Source organism: Astatotilapia calliptera, chromosome 19 (assembly GCF_964374335.1).
Source record: "Astatotilapia calliptera chromosome 19, fAstCal68.1, whole genome shotgun sequence".
NCBI lineage: Eukaryota > Metazoa > Chordata > Actinopteri > Cichliformes > Cichlidae > Astatotilapia > Astatotilapia calliptera.
The window spans coordinates 22,712,887-22,726,797 of record NC_137440.1 but is presented as its reverse complement, the minus strand read 5'-3'; the positions used below and the strand labels follow the sequence as shown (position 1 = coordinate 22,726,797).

The following is a 13,911-nucleotide window of genomic DNA, read 5'->3' as shown; positions in this document are numbered from 1 at the left end:
CAGTCATTATGTTCTAAAAAAAAAAAATAGCAACATTCATTTTCCCTCCTCAAAAAGAAAACAAAACAAAACAAAAAAAGAAAAACTAGACGCATATATATATTTAAAAAAATATATCACACTAATCTAGCCAAGTGCAAACACTGCCAGTTTTCATTTCTCACATATCTGACAACATTTGATTGAAAATGGATTGGCATTTCTATGACACAATTGCACAAAACGACTTTTCTTAGATGTTAGTGGAAAAACAAGACCATCCAGTGTAAATCCTTGCCTTTCCCACAACGAACCGATCCTAGAGCCGTTTTCTCCAGAGTGTGACTTAACATGTTTCAGCCTATTATGCACTGATTCTAAAACACTTGCTTCTGCTTTGTGCTGTGACAATACAACTCTAACCAATTTTTTGTTACTGTTAATTTAATATCATCGTACCACTAAACACGAGACACATAGTTTTGAGGGGCCTATGCAGTCATCATGGCAAAAAGCTCCACACCCCTTGCACATGATCATTGCCTTCAGTCGGCAGTAGCATTTAGACTGGACGTCCTCCATGTTGGAGCCCTCAATGAATGACTGTTCAGGTGAGGGCTCGCCCTGGTGGCCGTGGTCTAATGAGTGACCAGCAGGTATGGTGGTAACAGTCACTGAGAAGGACATAACGCTCCCGTGGATGCCACCACCATCAGCTTCTGATGAGGATGTGGAAGAGCCGGTGCCTGCAGTGCTGCGGTTCAAAGTGTGAGGTACGGACATGCTGATAGTGCCACCGTAGCGTGACGCTACCGGGGGTTCCTGATTATCGAGTGTTCTCTGGGATTGAAAGGCAGTCGGCCGCTGGTGACTGGGATCCACGTGGGTAAGATATGGCTCGGAGTTTCCTTGATTACTATTGCAGAGTTCGAGGTGCCTTCGGTGTGATTGAGAAAAGGGGCTGGTGTCTTTGGTGGTTGCGCTGGTGTTGTTGTTATCACCACCAGCTTCAAAATACTCTGATCCAGGCTCAGTCTTTATGTTATAGTGATGCTGAAAGCCCGCTGGTTCATTAGACTTGCCTACTGAGCATCTTTGCTGCTCTGTTTTGACCCCAGAAGGAAACAGAAAAACCTTCCTGGCTGGTTGGTCCTCCTTGGCTGCGTCCTCTGCTTCTGTGGTTTCCCTTTTTGTGCTGGTTACAGTTGTGTTTGGAATGGCAGACAGGTGAAGTCTCCTGCTCTCTGATCCTCTGCCATACGTGGAGACATTGAGCAGGTAATGTCCTGTCATGGCAGGCCTTGGCATCCTCCTTCGACCCAAAAAACCAACAGAAATCCTGGATCGATCCTGTCGCTCTTCTGCGTGCATCAGTTGCTGAACTTTGTACTGAGGTGACTGAGGCCCTACACCCCCTCCATAAGGCTGACTTTGTTGGACTTTCCTCTGCATTAGAGCCTGTAGGATCTGCTCCTGAGTCTCCTTGTCAGGAAGTTCCCTGTGATGTTTTGTGTTTTCTGAGAAAACACCAGCTCGGCCTGATGTATTGAACTTCTCAGCCCTGTGCTCAGCAGAATGTGACGCCTTTGCCATAGTACCAGAGGAGAAGTTTGACATCTTTACTTCCACCTTGGATAGCGGTTTTGGGAGGATCTGCTCCAGTGGAACTTCTTTGCCCTGCAGAAGCTGAGTGACCAGCGGGTTGTTTGCAGGGATGCAGGAGCTGATTCTGGTTGTTGATCCAGCAGTTAATGGGATTTCCTGTTCCTTTGAAGCATGCACCAATGATGGTTGTGCTGATACACTTGAACTCTTTTGGACGCTATGGATTCCTGTACTGACTGTACCAGCAGAAAGACTTGTATGTTTTTCTTCAGTTTTGCTTAAGTACTTCTGAGACTGGTTTGGGCTACATGGACCAAAAGAGTCCACTTGGCAAGGAGAAGATATACTAAACTGTGTGGCTGCTAACCTAGCAGATCCCTGTGGGGATGTCGGGCTGGATAAGTGGTGTGTCTGCTCACTACTGCCTCCACCTGGCCCTGGGCCTGGCACTGCCCCCTTTGAAGCAGATGATGCTGCTGCTGCACGTTGTGCTCGGGCAAGCTGAGCTTTGGCTTTGATATCTGCCAAAGTGCGAGCACCAGTACGGCATGGGCTACTAAGTGGGCTTGGGAGGGGAGTCCTCGGTGAGATCTGGCTAGGTGACACAGGCAAGGGAAGAATTCGTGATACTGGGATCTGCAAAATGGGAAAAAAAAAAAAAACGGAGATGAATTCCCATTTGTATATCTAAAAAATATAAATAAATAAAAAACATATAACAATATAAATAGGCTTCAAGCTGTATCCTATTTTATTTTCCCACACGTACAAAACAACAAACTCTGGGATTTACTGGGAAAACTCTAAGTCTTTGGAGCATAGTGAGACTAACAATATACTCAGCAAGTATAGTTTCCCAACTCTGAAAAGATAAAGCTACAGACCTGTCAGGTCCGCTCAGAAAATAGAGTGATCTGAGCAGACTTTGAGCTGCCACATTTATTCCTACCTTTAGTGGTGGAACCCTCTGACTTGTTGTTGAAGTTGGTGTAGCAGGGCTGGATATGGATGATGCTGAGGGAGACGCAGATGAGAATGAAGACACTGAAGAAACTGACGACATGCGGGGTCTTTTCTCTGGTGTTAATTCACCCTCTATCTCACTGAGAGACTTCCTTTTTAGTGGCTCTGAGGAGCCACTGGGCTCAGAGATGATCTCTTCGCTTTCTGCAGCAGGCTTAACCATAGACACCGACTGAACTTCTTTCAACTCTGAACTAGCCTTTGGTGGAGGGCTGCTGTCCACAGACAACTGGGAGCGTTCAGTTTTCTCCTCCTTCATGTCTTCCTTGTGCTCCTTTTCTGGCACTGTACATGCTGCACTCCATTCACCACGTTTCTCAACCTCTGGTGCTCTCACTGCAGCCGCCAGTCCAGTATTTGCAGTTGTATTCATCTTCCGATCCTCAGCATACTGTGAGCGTCGCGTCTTCATGGGTTCTGCAGTAAAGACAGGCTCTTTTTGAGCAGGCAGTGCTTTCAGAGGCTCCTGTGACGATGTCTGCGCTGGCTTTACGTCTTTTGCAGGAGCATCAGTCAGGCTGCTGTCCTTGGTGCACTTAGATTCCTCTAGTGCTTGAGCGACAGGTCCTGTCTGATGAGAGGGGGACTGAAGCCTGGCAGACTCCTGATTCAAATCAGCCTTTGTCAGCTCTTTGGATTCCTCATAGCTGAGCCCAGAACTGTACAATAGAAAGGGAGACAAAGAAAAAGAGAGAAAAAAAAAACATAAATCTACGAATTAAGTCTTTCTTGAATGAGGAAAAAGTCATTAAACACTTATCTTTTAAATTATTTTTTTTTAAAAATACACAAGAAGAGCTTTGAAAATGACAATAGCCCAAACAAACTAAAAACTATTAATCAGCTAGTATTGTTTTATTCATTGTAGTATTTTACTTTTCAATCTGTTCTTTTTCTTATGAATTGCTTAATTTTTAACAACAAACTTGACAACAAATGACAAATCTTTGAATCACAGAATCTAATCTGAAGTTGTGCATTAAAAGTGAAACTGTTGGAAAAAATTCATACATCCATAAAACGAATGACACTTATGAGCGCTATCTGGGCATTGCACTGACATACTATTTTGCCCTGTTTGGTTAATCTGTTCCAATATGTTATACAGAAAGTAAATATCCTTTAGAAACAGATATTCAATCAATATTCTTAAGAAAAGTGACTGTTCCATTTTCCTTTTGTAAATACTACAAGTACTAAGATTTTAGTCTTTTTTGATATTTAAGAAAAAAATACTACACTGCAAGATAAGGGAGGGTGTAACCTAGGCCAGTTTTTGTAGATATAATTTCCTGATGTCCCCTAAAGTTCCCCTAGAGGATGATGGAAAAGATGACAGCTGTAAAAGTGAACTAACTGAAGGTGTGTGTGACTGTGCCATGGCTGTTTAGACCAGGCATGAGTGACTGATGTCATTTGATACAGGACACCAAGGACAGTATATAAAGAAAATTAAATAAAACCTGTCCTGATATCTTATTAAAAACTCTGCCAGGTCAGGATTAGATGACCTTTGGTAAGACTGAGAACTCTTTTTGGCTCTCATTTTCTTTGAAAGCCTTCAAAGGGCTTTCTGAGAGTGAAGACATGGGGTTTTTTACAGTTAAAGTAAGAAGTTGGTTTAGGTTAAGGTTTGGATAAAGATGTCACACTTATTTGTGACGGTTAAACTTGGGATTAGGTGGGGTTAGAGTCTCGGGAAAGCAATAACACCAATACATGTCCTCACAAGAAAAGCCAAGCAAACATGCCTCATACTCATTCTCCCTGAACACAGAGATTCTAAAATTTTAGCTAAAATATTAGAATTGGTCATCTAAACAACCCCAAACCTACGACACACTTATTCGGGGCTAAAGATCTTCACCTGCCAAGTGGAGACCGAACAGCTGGACTGACAGATTAGCAAGATACTGTATGATGTCCAAGTTCATGAGAACTAGGTAGGATTAGTGGATCAAGAAATTATAAATGAAACAGAGAACCTACTTCTCCCCATAATAGTTTTCAAAGAAGGCTTCCTTCCAGTGCTCAACTTTCTTTTCCTTCTCAATTTCTTGGCGCATTCGGAGCTGCAATTCAGGAGTGAATTCCCCTAAAAATGGAAGAGTCACAAAAGAGCAAATGTAAACCTTGGTGTTGTGCTTTTTTTTTTAATGTGAATTGAATTTTGCAGTTATGAACTGAAAGCTTTTGAACTAACCCTCAGCCAGCCTGTCTTTCCAAGACTGAGCTGCTGATGTGAAAAACTCATTGTTTAAGGCAGAGCTAGTGACCTTCAGAAGGCCGTCCATGCAAGCCTGAGGAGAGAAGGCACAATGTTATGACTAACAGCATGACGATCAACATCACTGCATCGGTACATTGACCTTATTTGGATTCTGCCTATGATCTAGAATTTGCATCAAGAATCATACAAATGTTTTACAGAGATTAAAAAGATATTTTATGAGGCATATATCAAATAATGACTGACAGATACTGCACACAGCAACAATTTTACTTACACATTTACATTTAATGTAATATAAATAGCAAACGTTATAACATATGTATAATTTTAGGGCTACCTGGCGGTCTACTTCTGGCAGAAGTTTGACCAGCCTTTGCTGACAGTCTGGAGGCAAGACAGAGAAAGTGTGCTTGTTGATGATTGCTCGCAGGTTGGTGTTAACCAAAATAGAGTCTGGCGTCTCCACGTCTATTTTATACTTGGCACGTTTTATCTGCCCTGCGATACAAACAAAACAGGAAACAGATGTAAACCAAGGGAGATTCAATAATGCAAAGAAACAACTGTGAATTATGTAGTTCACTTTTAAATGTAGTAAAATAATTTGTTTTACTTAACTGTTTTCTGTCAAAGTAGAATAATTTTACTTACACCTAAGAAATAACTATGCAGACAATTAATTCTAGATTACAAGCAGACACAGAAAAGCTGAACATATAAAGTTAAACCCAACTGTCAGATTATTCTTAACACTCGAAACAAAAATTCTTACTGTAAATAATTTGGTTAACCCGATGTTAGAAAATTTCACTCACATATGAATTAATAGTGTGTGTGTGACTGTTTGTGGCATACTAATGGATATTTGTGCTATCAGGCTGATTAATGTGGGAGTGATTTAAAATACACTAAGAGGTTGTTATTGTGTGCCATTGTGCTCCTAACTGTCCTAAAGAGTATTTTCATTTGCTTCTTAAAAACAAAGCAGGACTACAGGGAAACTACTAATTGCTAACTTTTTTCTGTTAAATATTATAATTAAATCATAAAAATTTCCACACAACTGATTTAAATAAAAGCAGTTGTCTGAATTACCTGCACTGAGGCGACTGGACCTTTGGGGAACCTTTCTGGGTACGACTGGGTGGCATAAATCTGTTTGGAAAGAAGAAGAGGAGCTAAAGGAAATGCTCTGAGAAATGAAAGCCAGAGATCCGACTGCTTCAGTTTCCACATTAAAGCTGCCAATTATATGAGTCATGTTTGGATGATGATGATACATAACCTTTTGTAGTCTAGCTATAAAAACCTGCAATAATAAACAGGATAATTCCCAGAACTACATCACTATCCATCATCTATCTACAAAACTGTAAGTAATATCATGCAATTAACATCAGTAAACTATCCAACAATTTGGCAATGTAAGAGTTACCACCTACCAGTTTTTGTTGTAATGTTATCTGCCATGTCTTTAAGGGTTTTCAGAAGCAGTCTTGGACTGGAGGAGGTTGGCATTCCCCCCTGTCTACGCTGGTTTCTCTGCTGCTGCTGCTTTAGGGCCTTAAAATGAACAACACAGAAAGACGCAAATAGCCAGCAGTATGAGAAAAACAGAGTGTGAATATGTGTAACCCTCTGTTTCCCTGCAATTGCTCCCCAAGGGCCACTTGCCTGGTTAAATAACAGCTAAATAACAGCAGAGCAATGGAACATAGGTTGCATAACAGAGGCATAAATCCTCGCCTTGCTGTAAATCTGAGAACAAGTCAGATCAAATTTGTCACAAATTTCTCTACACGTTTAAAGAAGCAAAGAAAGGAGGTCCACCACAATAAGATATAAAATAGGAAACAATAAACAGATCCGTCCAGTAATGTTTCAGCCAAGTCGCCATCTTGTAGTGTTACCTACGCCCAAATAATGAATACAAATTCACACCAGCACAGATGGAGTGAATTACAATGTGTGCAATCAAATTAAATCTAATTAAATGGAACACAAAAGGCAAAAGACAGCCAATGGGAAATGGGTTCTTTGAAAACATTAACACTGTAAAAACAACAAAAAAACAGCTACAGGCATTTCTCCCTGATGTTTGAAATAATCAGCAAGATGTCAGATAGAGAACAAAAAAAACAAAGAACACCAGCTGAAACACTACCATTGAGTTATATGCTGCCAATTAAAACAAAGTAATGAACATAATCATACAAATTTAATTGCTCATTGTAGCCCAAAAAGAGCCCAAGTCTAAGACTCCACACTCTGTATACCGATGTAAAAACAAAAGGGTGGATTTGCATAGTGCAGAACACAGAGGGAGTGATTTATATGGGAGTGGGGTGTGGCAGGAACTCATGTTACTCATCTGAGTAGGGAGGATAAGTTAACAACTTAAATGTATGTTTAAAAAAGAAAAACAACAAGAAATATATGTTGTTTGCTGTACCTGTTTCAAAGCTTTCTTGCTGTGTTTCTGCGAGGGAGAGATGAGCTTACTGGTGGGGACAGACGGCGACGAGCATCGAGGCTGTGGAGACGACGGCTGTGACTGCAGCTTGGAGGGAACTATGAAATACAGAAGCACAAAACAGATGTTACCAAATACATTTCCTGAGGGCGGTGTGCAGACTTTATAACATTGTGCTTTTGTTTTGGCGAAACTGAAACCAATTCTGTAGACAAAGAAGCAGATTACATTACCTTACTAAAATATCATATTGTTAAAAATGAGCTCAACTTCAGAACAATCCCCCTCCTACTATCTGCCTTCTGTTTCTTACAGAACATCTTTCTACATTCTGCAGCAGTTCCTTCCCAGTGCTGCCTAATTTGCATTTGACTTTGCAGTCCTTTGCATCGATTATTTCGAAAATAAAGCAATATCAGAGCCCTCCTACTCAGCTGTAAACCAAGGTTATTTGCTTGGTACTTTTAAGTTGTGCATAATGAGGAAGTGGTCACGGGTCATACTGAGAAAAATCAGTTTCCTGTTTTAACCGTCACTTAAGTTATTCAAGTGGCAGTGAGAAATAATAAGAATCGGTAAGACCACAACCTGAGGAAAACAAAATAATTGGCACTTGATGAAAAGCTCCCTCTCTCAAACCGCATTGCAATCAGGCACAATCAGGTGTTCATTTCACAATAAAGCAATATCTTAACCCCACAGAATCACAAAAGATCAGAAACCGTTGTAATGTGGCTGTTGTGCGCTGCCAGCAGGCTCTTGGTGAACAATTATCAGACAGCATTAAGGACAAAGTAAAGCTCAAAGATAAAACCCACCTTTCGCTATCATCATGTTCAGTGCTGCGTGTATTCCAGGAAATGTTTTTGATGAGGTGGTGTATTTTATGTTTGTGGTAAAGCCACTTTCCAACTTGGCATGTCTAATGCGACTTGAGCTAGTTTCCGGTGTTTCCACAATAACCTACATCATCAGCTGACAGGGGGGTGTTAACTCTAACTGGCATAACCAATCAGCTACAATCACCTAAAAAAAAAAAAAGCCAAACATTATTGCATTATGATCTGTTGATGGGGTTTTTTCCTTCTCTGTTGACTGATGAACAGTGATGACACTTCAGCAAAAAACACACGCTCACTCTTTAATAAACGTCAACAGGGGTTGCATCTAAAGGTGTTTAAGGAGTTAGTAAAGACATATTTCAGTGCTTTATTAAGTAGTATTCACTGTTAATCTATTTAGGTGGTCTGGAAGTTAGATAATGGTGACATATTTCAAATCTATAACACTGATCAACAAGTGTTTTGTTTTTCAAAATTTACTTTTTGACCCCAAATCTGAAAACCATTTTCATCTGGTTAAGCCATTCCAAGTACTGGACAACTGGGATGACTGAACACACACAGCAATGCGTTTCAACATTTAAGATGTAAGTTTGGTCTCGAGAAAAGTGAAGCCAAAATCAACAAAGATGTTTTTGTTAGTCCTGAAATCCGTGAACTGATGCTTGACGATGAGTTTGAAAGGAAATTGTAGCCAGCTGGATCAGCAGCATAGGAAACATTTGTGCAAGTAGCCAGAATTTTCTTGGCAATCTCAGAGCAGAGAACTTGTGTTTAACATGCTGAAATCATATCAGTTAATGATATGATGTTACTGTTTTGTCAACGTTCTTTCCATCAAATCTGAGCGATGTCAGTGATGAGCATGGTGAAAAATTTAATCAAGATATTAAAGTGATGGAAAACTGATATCAGGAAAAATTTAATCCGAGGATGAAGGGTGATTACTGTTAATTCTTGCAAGGAGAGACAGATATAGAAGCAAAAAACCAAGTGCCTCGAACATTTTTAAGTGCGCTGAAAATGTGCTTTATTGTGTCTCTCATATCACCTTCTTGTTTATTTTCAGGAAAAAAAAAACACATTAAAACTGTTTTAATGGGAAATAGTTAACATTCCAGAGATTGCACTGATACATTATAATGATATTCAAGTGTTAAAAGAATATGATGGGTACTTCCAAAATCTTATGCGCAAAAGTTAATTAGATTTCATATCTAAAATCAGCTTCTCACTGCAAACTCCAGCTTCCTTCCATAGTCCAAAGACATGCAACTAAAACTAGTTTAACCAGGTTAGCTAGTTTGAGTTAGTTATACTGGAAATCTAAGGTGTAATGTTGAATGTGAGCACAAATGGTTGTGTGGCTCCATCAACTAGCTCTGCGATAGACTGGCAACCTGTTTAGGGTGTACCCAACCTTTCATCTGTAATAGCTGGATTAGGTTCCAGCCCCACTGCAACCCGAAATTGGATAAGCAGAGGAAGATGGATGGATAATTTTGTTTGAAATCTGCAGGAAATATAAGCTAAACATGTAATCGAGCTATTAAGAATGAGACCCTTTCTTCATGGCAGACAATCTGACTGTTCAAACTGCCCATTTATTCACTCTGTAGTCTACTTTTCAGTAGAGTAAATCAGCCATCCTGCAGTGCATTTCAAAATTACAGCTGCAAATTTCATCCACTACAAGTATACACTGGTACAGTTCATACACTGACTTGGACCATAATGTTTGAGCAGTCTGCTGTCACAAGTTAAAAAACAAATACTCATTACATATTGATAGAATATGATTTTCTTACCCTCTGAGAATTCCTGGTGAACACTTAAAACTAAAAGACCTACCAAAACTGTATTTGAGACATCAGGTACAACTAAATTTTTGGCATGTCTGAAATGTGATGCTGAGTAGCCTGCTTATCAAATATTTACTTTAACGGAATTTACTGCTTTGCATCAATTATGTTAATTCACAGTTACAGCTAAAATCTTCATCATTCTTAGCTAAATAAAAAAATACTTCATATAAAGCACACATTTTTGTGTTATGAAGTATTTCAATGCAATGGTGAGTTATGATAATTACAATGAGTACTTTTTTTTTTTTTTAAAGCCATAATTACAAATTAGATTACAAACAGACAGCACATATTAATGTTGTAGCAGTAAAGGTAGGACCAAATTATCTTGCAACAAAGAAATGTCTGGAAACTCATTGCAAACAAGTGACTTTAAAATTTATGGTCATGTGTAAGTTAATTAAAGAACCTGTATGCAAGGGCACAATACCTCTTCGCATCCACCTTCCTCTCCTGCCCTCTTGACTGATAGCACTACTGTTGTTTTCTGAGCTTCGAGAGTCAGAAAGATTGTCACTGCTCTCTTCAGAGCCCTCTTCCGACAGTTCCTTCACCACATCTGAGATGTCCTTCTATATGAAAAACAGAGCAAAAGACTCCATGTTATTTTTATGCAGGAAACAGAGCGGAGGAACAGTTAAGCAGAAGTAAATAAGAAAATGACCAGCTACGGCATGTACATTCATAACTTAATTTGTGTCCAGGTACCCGAAAAGCTGCAATTAGCAAAGAAAAACATGTGCTAGTTCTTTTTTCCTGTATTGGCTGAGTAATAAACAGTGCCTTGTGTCTCACAAACCTTTAATGTGTAGACTCCCATTCTGCCCGGAACTTTGTAGAAGATTCCCTCCTCACCACGAGAGTTCGTGTGCAGCATTGCATTCAGACACGCCAGCGGCGACGTTCCGCTGGATCACAAGAGGAAAAACACAGTTTACACATCTGTTCCCCCATAAATCAGATGGCTGGGAAAAGACGAAGGAAGGGGAGAGGTTGGTCTGGTAACTTGGGAGAAGCTGCTATCATGCATCAGGAAAACATGTGTGAGTTTAGGTCAGATTTGCATCAGTGCAGTTAGAGGGGAAATTTGCTCTGTGCTTTATGAGAAATCAGCTGCAGAAAACTGATCCAATGCTCATCTAATTAAAGTGATGGACCGATATTCACAGAATAAAGGGGTCTGACATAAAAATGCCTGTTGCAAAAAAATTAATCTGTCAAGCTTTGCTTAAGTCATGCACAAATCTAGACTGACAAATTGAACCTTACTTTTTTTTTTTGGTCAAATTGCATTTGTGCTGCTTTACACAGTATAACACATAAGGCTTTGAACAATATAATTACTAGAAAAAACAAAAGTCTATTTTTAATTTTTGGGAAATTACTCTAGTTATGCTTAAATATTTCTAATTTTTATTTTGTTAATTACTCGGAAAAAAAAAGAAAATGTAATTTTTATGCAACAGGTGGCTGTGGAAGCTCAAACTATGAACGTAGCATTGCATTTTTATGCAACCTCACCTAGAACATGTTATTCCTATTAACATGCAAAAAGGCAACTCCAAACAAACCTGCATTGCTGTGAGTTTGTTAAGATAAGCGGGGGGGCTACCTTTTCTTACCTTCTGGATGAGAATAGTGAAAGTGAAACAAAAAGAAATAAAACAATTATTAATTGAGTAAAGTAACTGTGACTATGTGAATAACAAAAAGGCACATGATATGAGCAGCTGAGAAATGACAGATGACACCTGTTGTGCTCTCATGAAAATGTCTCATATATGAAGTGTATCTGCAGCTCCAAAGCTATGACAACAAGGACCTGTGTACCTTATTTCCTTAAGTCTTTCTCTTTGGATCACTTGCAAGATCTCTTTATGGCTCATAGGTGTATTAGGGTACTTCTCCAGAACCTAGAAAATAAAAATGCAGATGATTATATTTTGCTGAGAGATTATTTAAAGGAAAAATATTCAGAAATTAAGAGGCAGCCCAAAATTAAATTAAAATAAATAACCACAGGAACAACACTCCTCACTCACCAAGATATTTCTGTACTGTTCGGCAAGCTAACAGGATTTTATCTGTAGTAGGAGGTACAGGCTCCCCTTATGTAAGTATAACCACTGTAAATATCCATTTGTTTCTCTGTCAGTTAAACTGCAAAGTGCTCATGACTGACTGACAGAGAAGTGGCAAAGGTTTTTAAGCTTTTTTTTAATCTACTAATTGTTATTTGTTCTAATGACTGTGTGCCTTTTTAGGGTTTTTGTCTTGATTTTTATAGATTTTCGATGCAAGACTTGCCTGATCCAGGACGATTTCCTCAATCTTAGCTTAAAGCCTGAGCAATTTATGCAAAAACTCAACTAGTTTGTACTATGGTTAAAATGATCCAGTCAACAAGCACAGCACAGTTGTGTTTTGTATTTCTTCCTTTTTTCCACTATTAGAAATATATTTGGCATGAATATTTTTGCAATCTCTGGAGAAAATGCACAGAATCCGTCTAGTAATAAATAAGGGGTGGTAAATTAAAGTTTCATTTGGGTTTGAGGTGGATGCACCACCTTATGCTGTAACATCTCACTTCTCTGAGTGTTGGCTGAAAAAAAAAACATGACAATAAAAGCTTCTCATAACAGTATAATAATAATAATAATAATAATAATAATAATAATAGTAATAATAATAATAATAACAACAACATATCAGCAACTTTAAATCGGTAATTAAAAAAAACTACTATGGCTGACCTTAAGATGTAGCGCTTACACTTTTCCCAAACCCTCTCGAAAAGCCTTGAATTACTTTAGCTAGTGTTTTGAGCACTGCAATGAAACATAACTTTGAGTCCTACAAACGTTATCGCTATTTATTTTCTATGCAGTTAGCATACTACACGCTGTGCGCAAACTATAAAGTGTAAATACCTGTATGAAGCTAACGCAAGGCGTTACAGCCGATTGCAATGTGCTTAAATTATAAATTACTATTGGACGTTTTGATAATTTTATACTCGTTAGCATGCTATGCTGTCAGCTAGCTCAATGCTAACAACATATATTGTACTCTTGCATAACGCTAGCATGACTAGACGGACTTTGTCATCGATTTTGTAGTTAAGTAGTTTGCTCTTGGGTTGCTTTAACTACGGAAACAGGAGGTTTTGTAGTGGTTTATTTCCAAATAATACAAATCAAACTTGTTGACGAACAGAGTTGCGTTAGCAGGCGCTAGCCCATGCTAGTCGCGCTAGCGCGCAACATTGGCGTGATTACTTCACGGTTACTTCATTGGACTTAATATCCTACGAGACCTGTCAGCCTTACTATCCCCACAAAACACATACAGTGGGTTCAGAGGCATGCTTGGGTGCACATGACTTATATTTATTTCGCTGTATTTATGCTGTGAGGTGCCACTTGATGAAAGCTACAAGGCTAGTAGTGACAGCGGTCTTTCTAAATGTCGAACCGTCAACACAGGCCTTGCGCGGTGCACGCAACATTTCATCTTCACCAGCAGGTCGTGAACTCATAAACACAGTTGTACAAGTGGGAGCGTTCAAGGAAAACAACCACAACAAACGCTACATAAAACACCAAGAATACCGTTTTCGCTGCTTCCGCCCACGTCCTCCCCTTCTTCTTCTTCTGTCTCTCCCTCATTGCGAATGTCCTGTTGCAGAGTAGTCTTCAATTTCTGTTTCAGTTAAAATGTTGCTTTAGTTACCGCGTAAGATCCACTCCGTCTGCCATGTTGGACTTACTGTAAAAGAGTCATGTGACTCTAAAAGAAACGTCATCTTACTGTATGTAGCTGTCATTCCAAGTCCTCAACTTTCCCACATGTATTTACACATTTGCCAGCTGCAACTATGACGAGAAA

At 39.3% G+C, this 13,911-nt stretch overlaps 1 protein-coding gene across 2 annotated transcripts; it reads right to left on the bottom strand.

Annotated features, from left to right (window-relative positions):
* Positions 1-98: 98 nt before the first annotated feature.
* asxl2 (ASXL transcriptional regulator 2) lies at positions 99-13,804 on the bottom strand. Of its 2 annotated transcripts, XM_026152796.2 has the most exons (12): positions 13,635-13,804; positions 11,851-11,933; positions 10,820-10,928; positions 10,451-10,592; positions 7,293-7,411; positions 6,283-6,403; positions 5,936-5,995; positions 5,178-5,338; positions 4,811-4,907; positions 4,597-4,702; positions 2,534-3,266; positions 99-2,220 (listed from the first exon to the last, which is right to left on the bottom strand). In XM_026152796.2, exons 1-12 carry the CDS (start codon positions 13,689-13,691, stop codon positions 430-432), a joined length of 3,579 nt encoding a protein of 1,192 aa, XP_026008581.2. In that variant the 5' UTR covers positions 13,692-13,804; the 3' UTR covers positions 99-429. The 2 variants fall into 2 exon arrangements, with proteins under 2 accessions (XP_026008581.2, XP_080150337.1); XM_080294211.1 differs by lacking the exons at positions 10,451-10,592; positions 10,820-10,928; positions 11,851-11,933; positions 13,635-13,804 and adding an exon at positions 8,132-8,285.
* Positions 13,805-13,911: the final 107 nt, after the last annotated feature.

What these genes read in the sequence shown, in the direction of transcription:
- asxl2 (XM_026152796.2), bottom strand. Translation starts at nt 13,691, where the DNA reads ATGAGGGAGAGACAGAAGAAGAAGAAGGGGAGGACGTGGGCGGAAGCA. An exon ending in AGGAAGGTGGATGCGAAGAG is followed by an intron (nt 7,412 to 10,450) that starts GTATTGTGCCCT and finishes TGTATTTCATAG; the next exon opens with TTCCCTCCAAGCTGCAGTCA. An exon ending in TGCCAGAAGTAGACCGCCAG is followed by an intron (nt 4,908 to 5,177) that starts GTAGCCCTAAAA and finishes TTCTCTCCTCAG; the next exon opens with GCTTGCATGGACGGCCTTCT.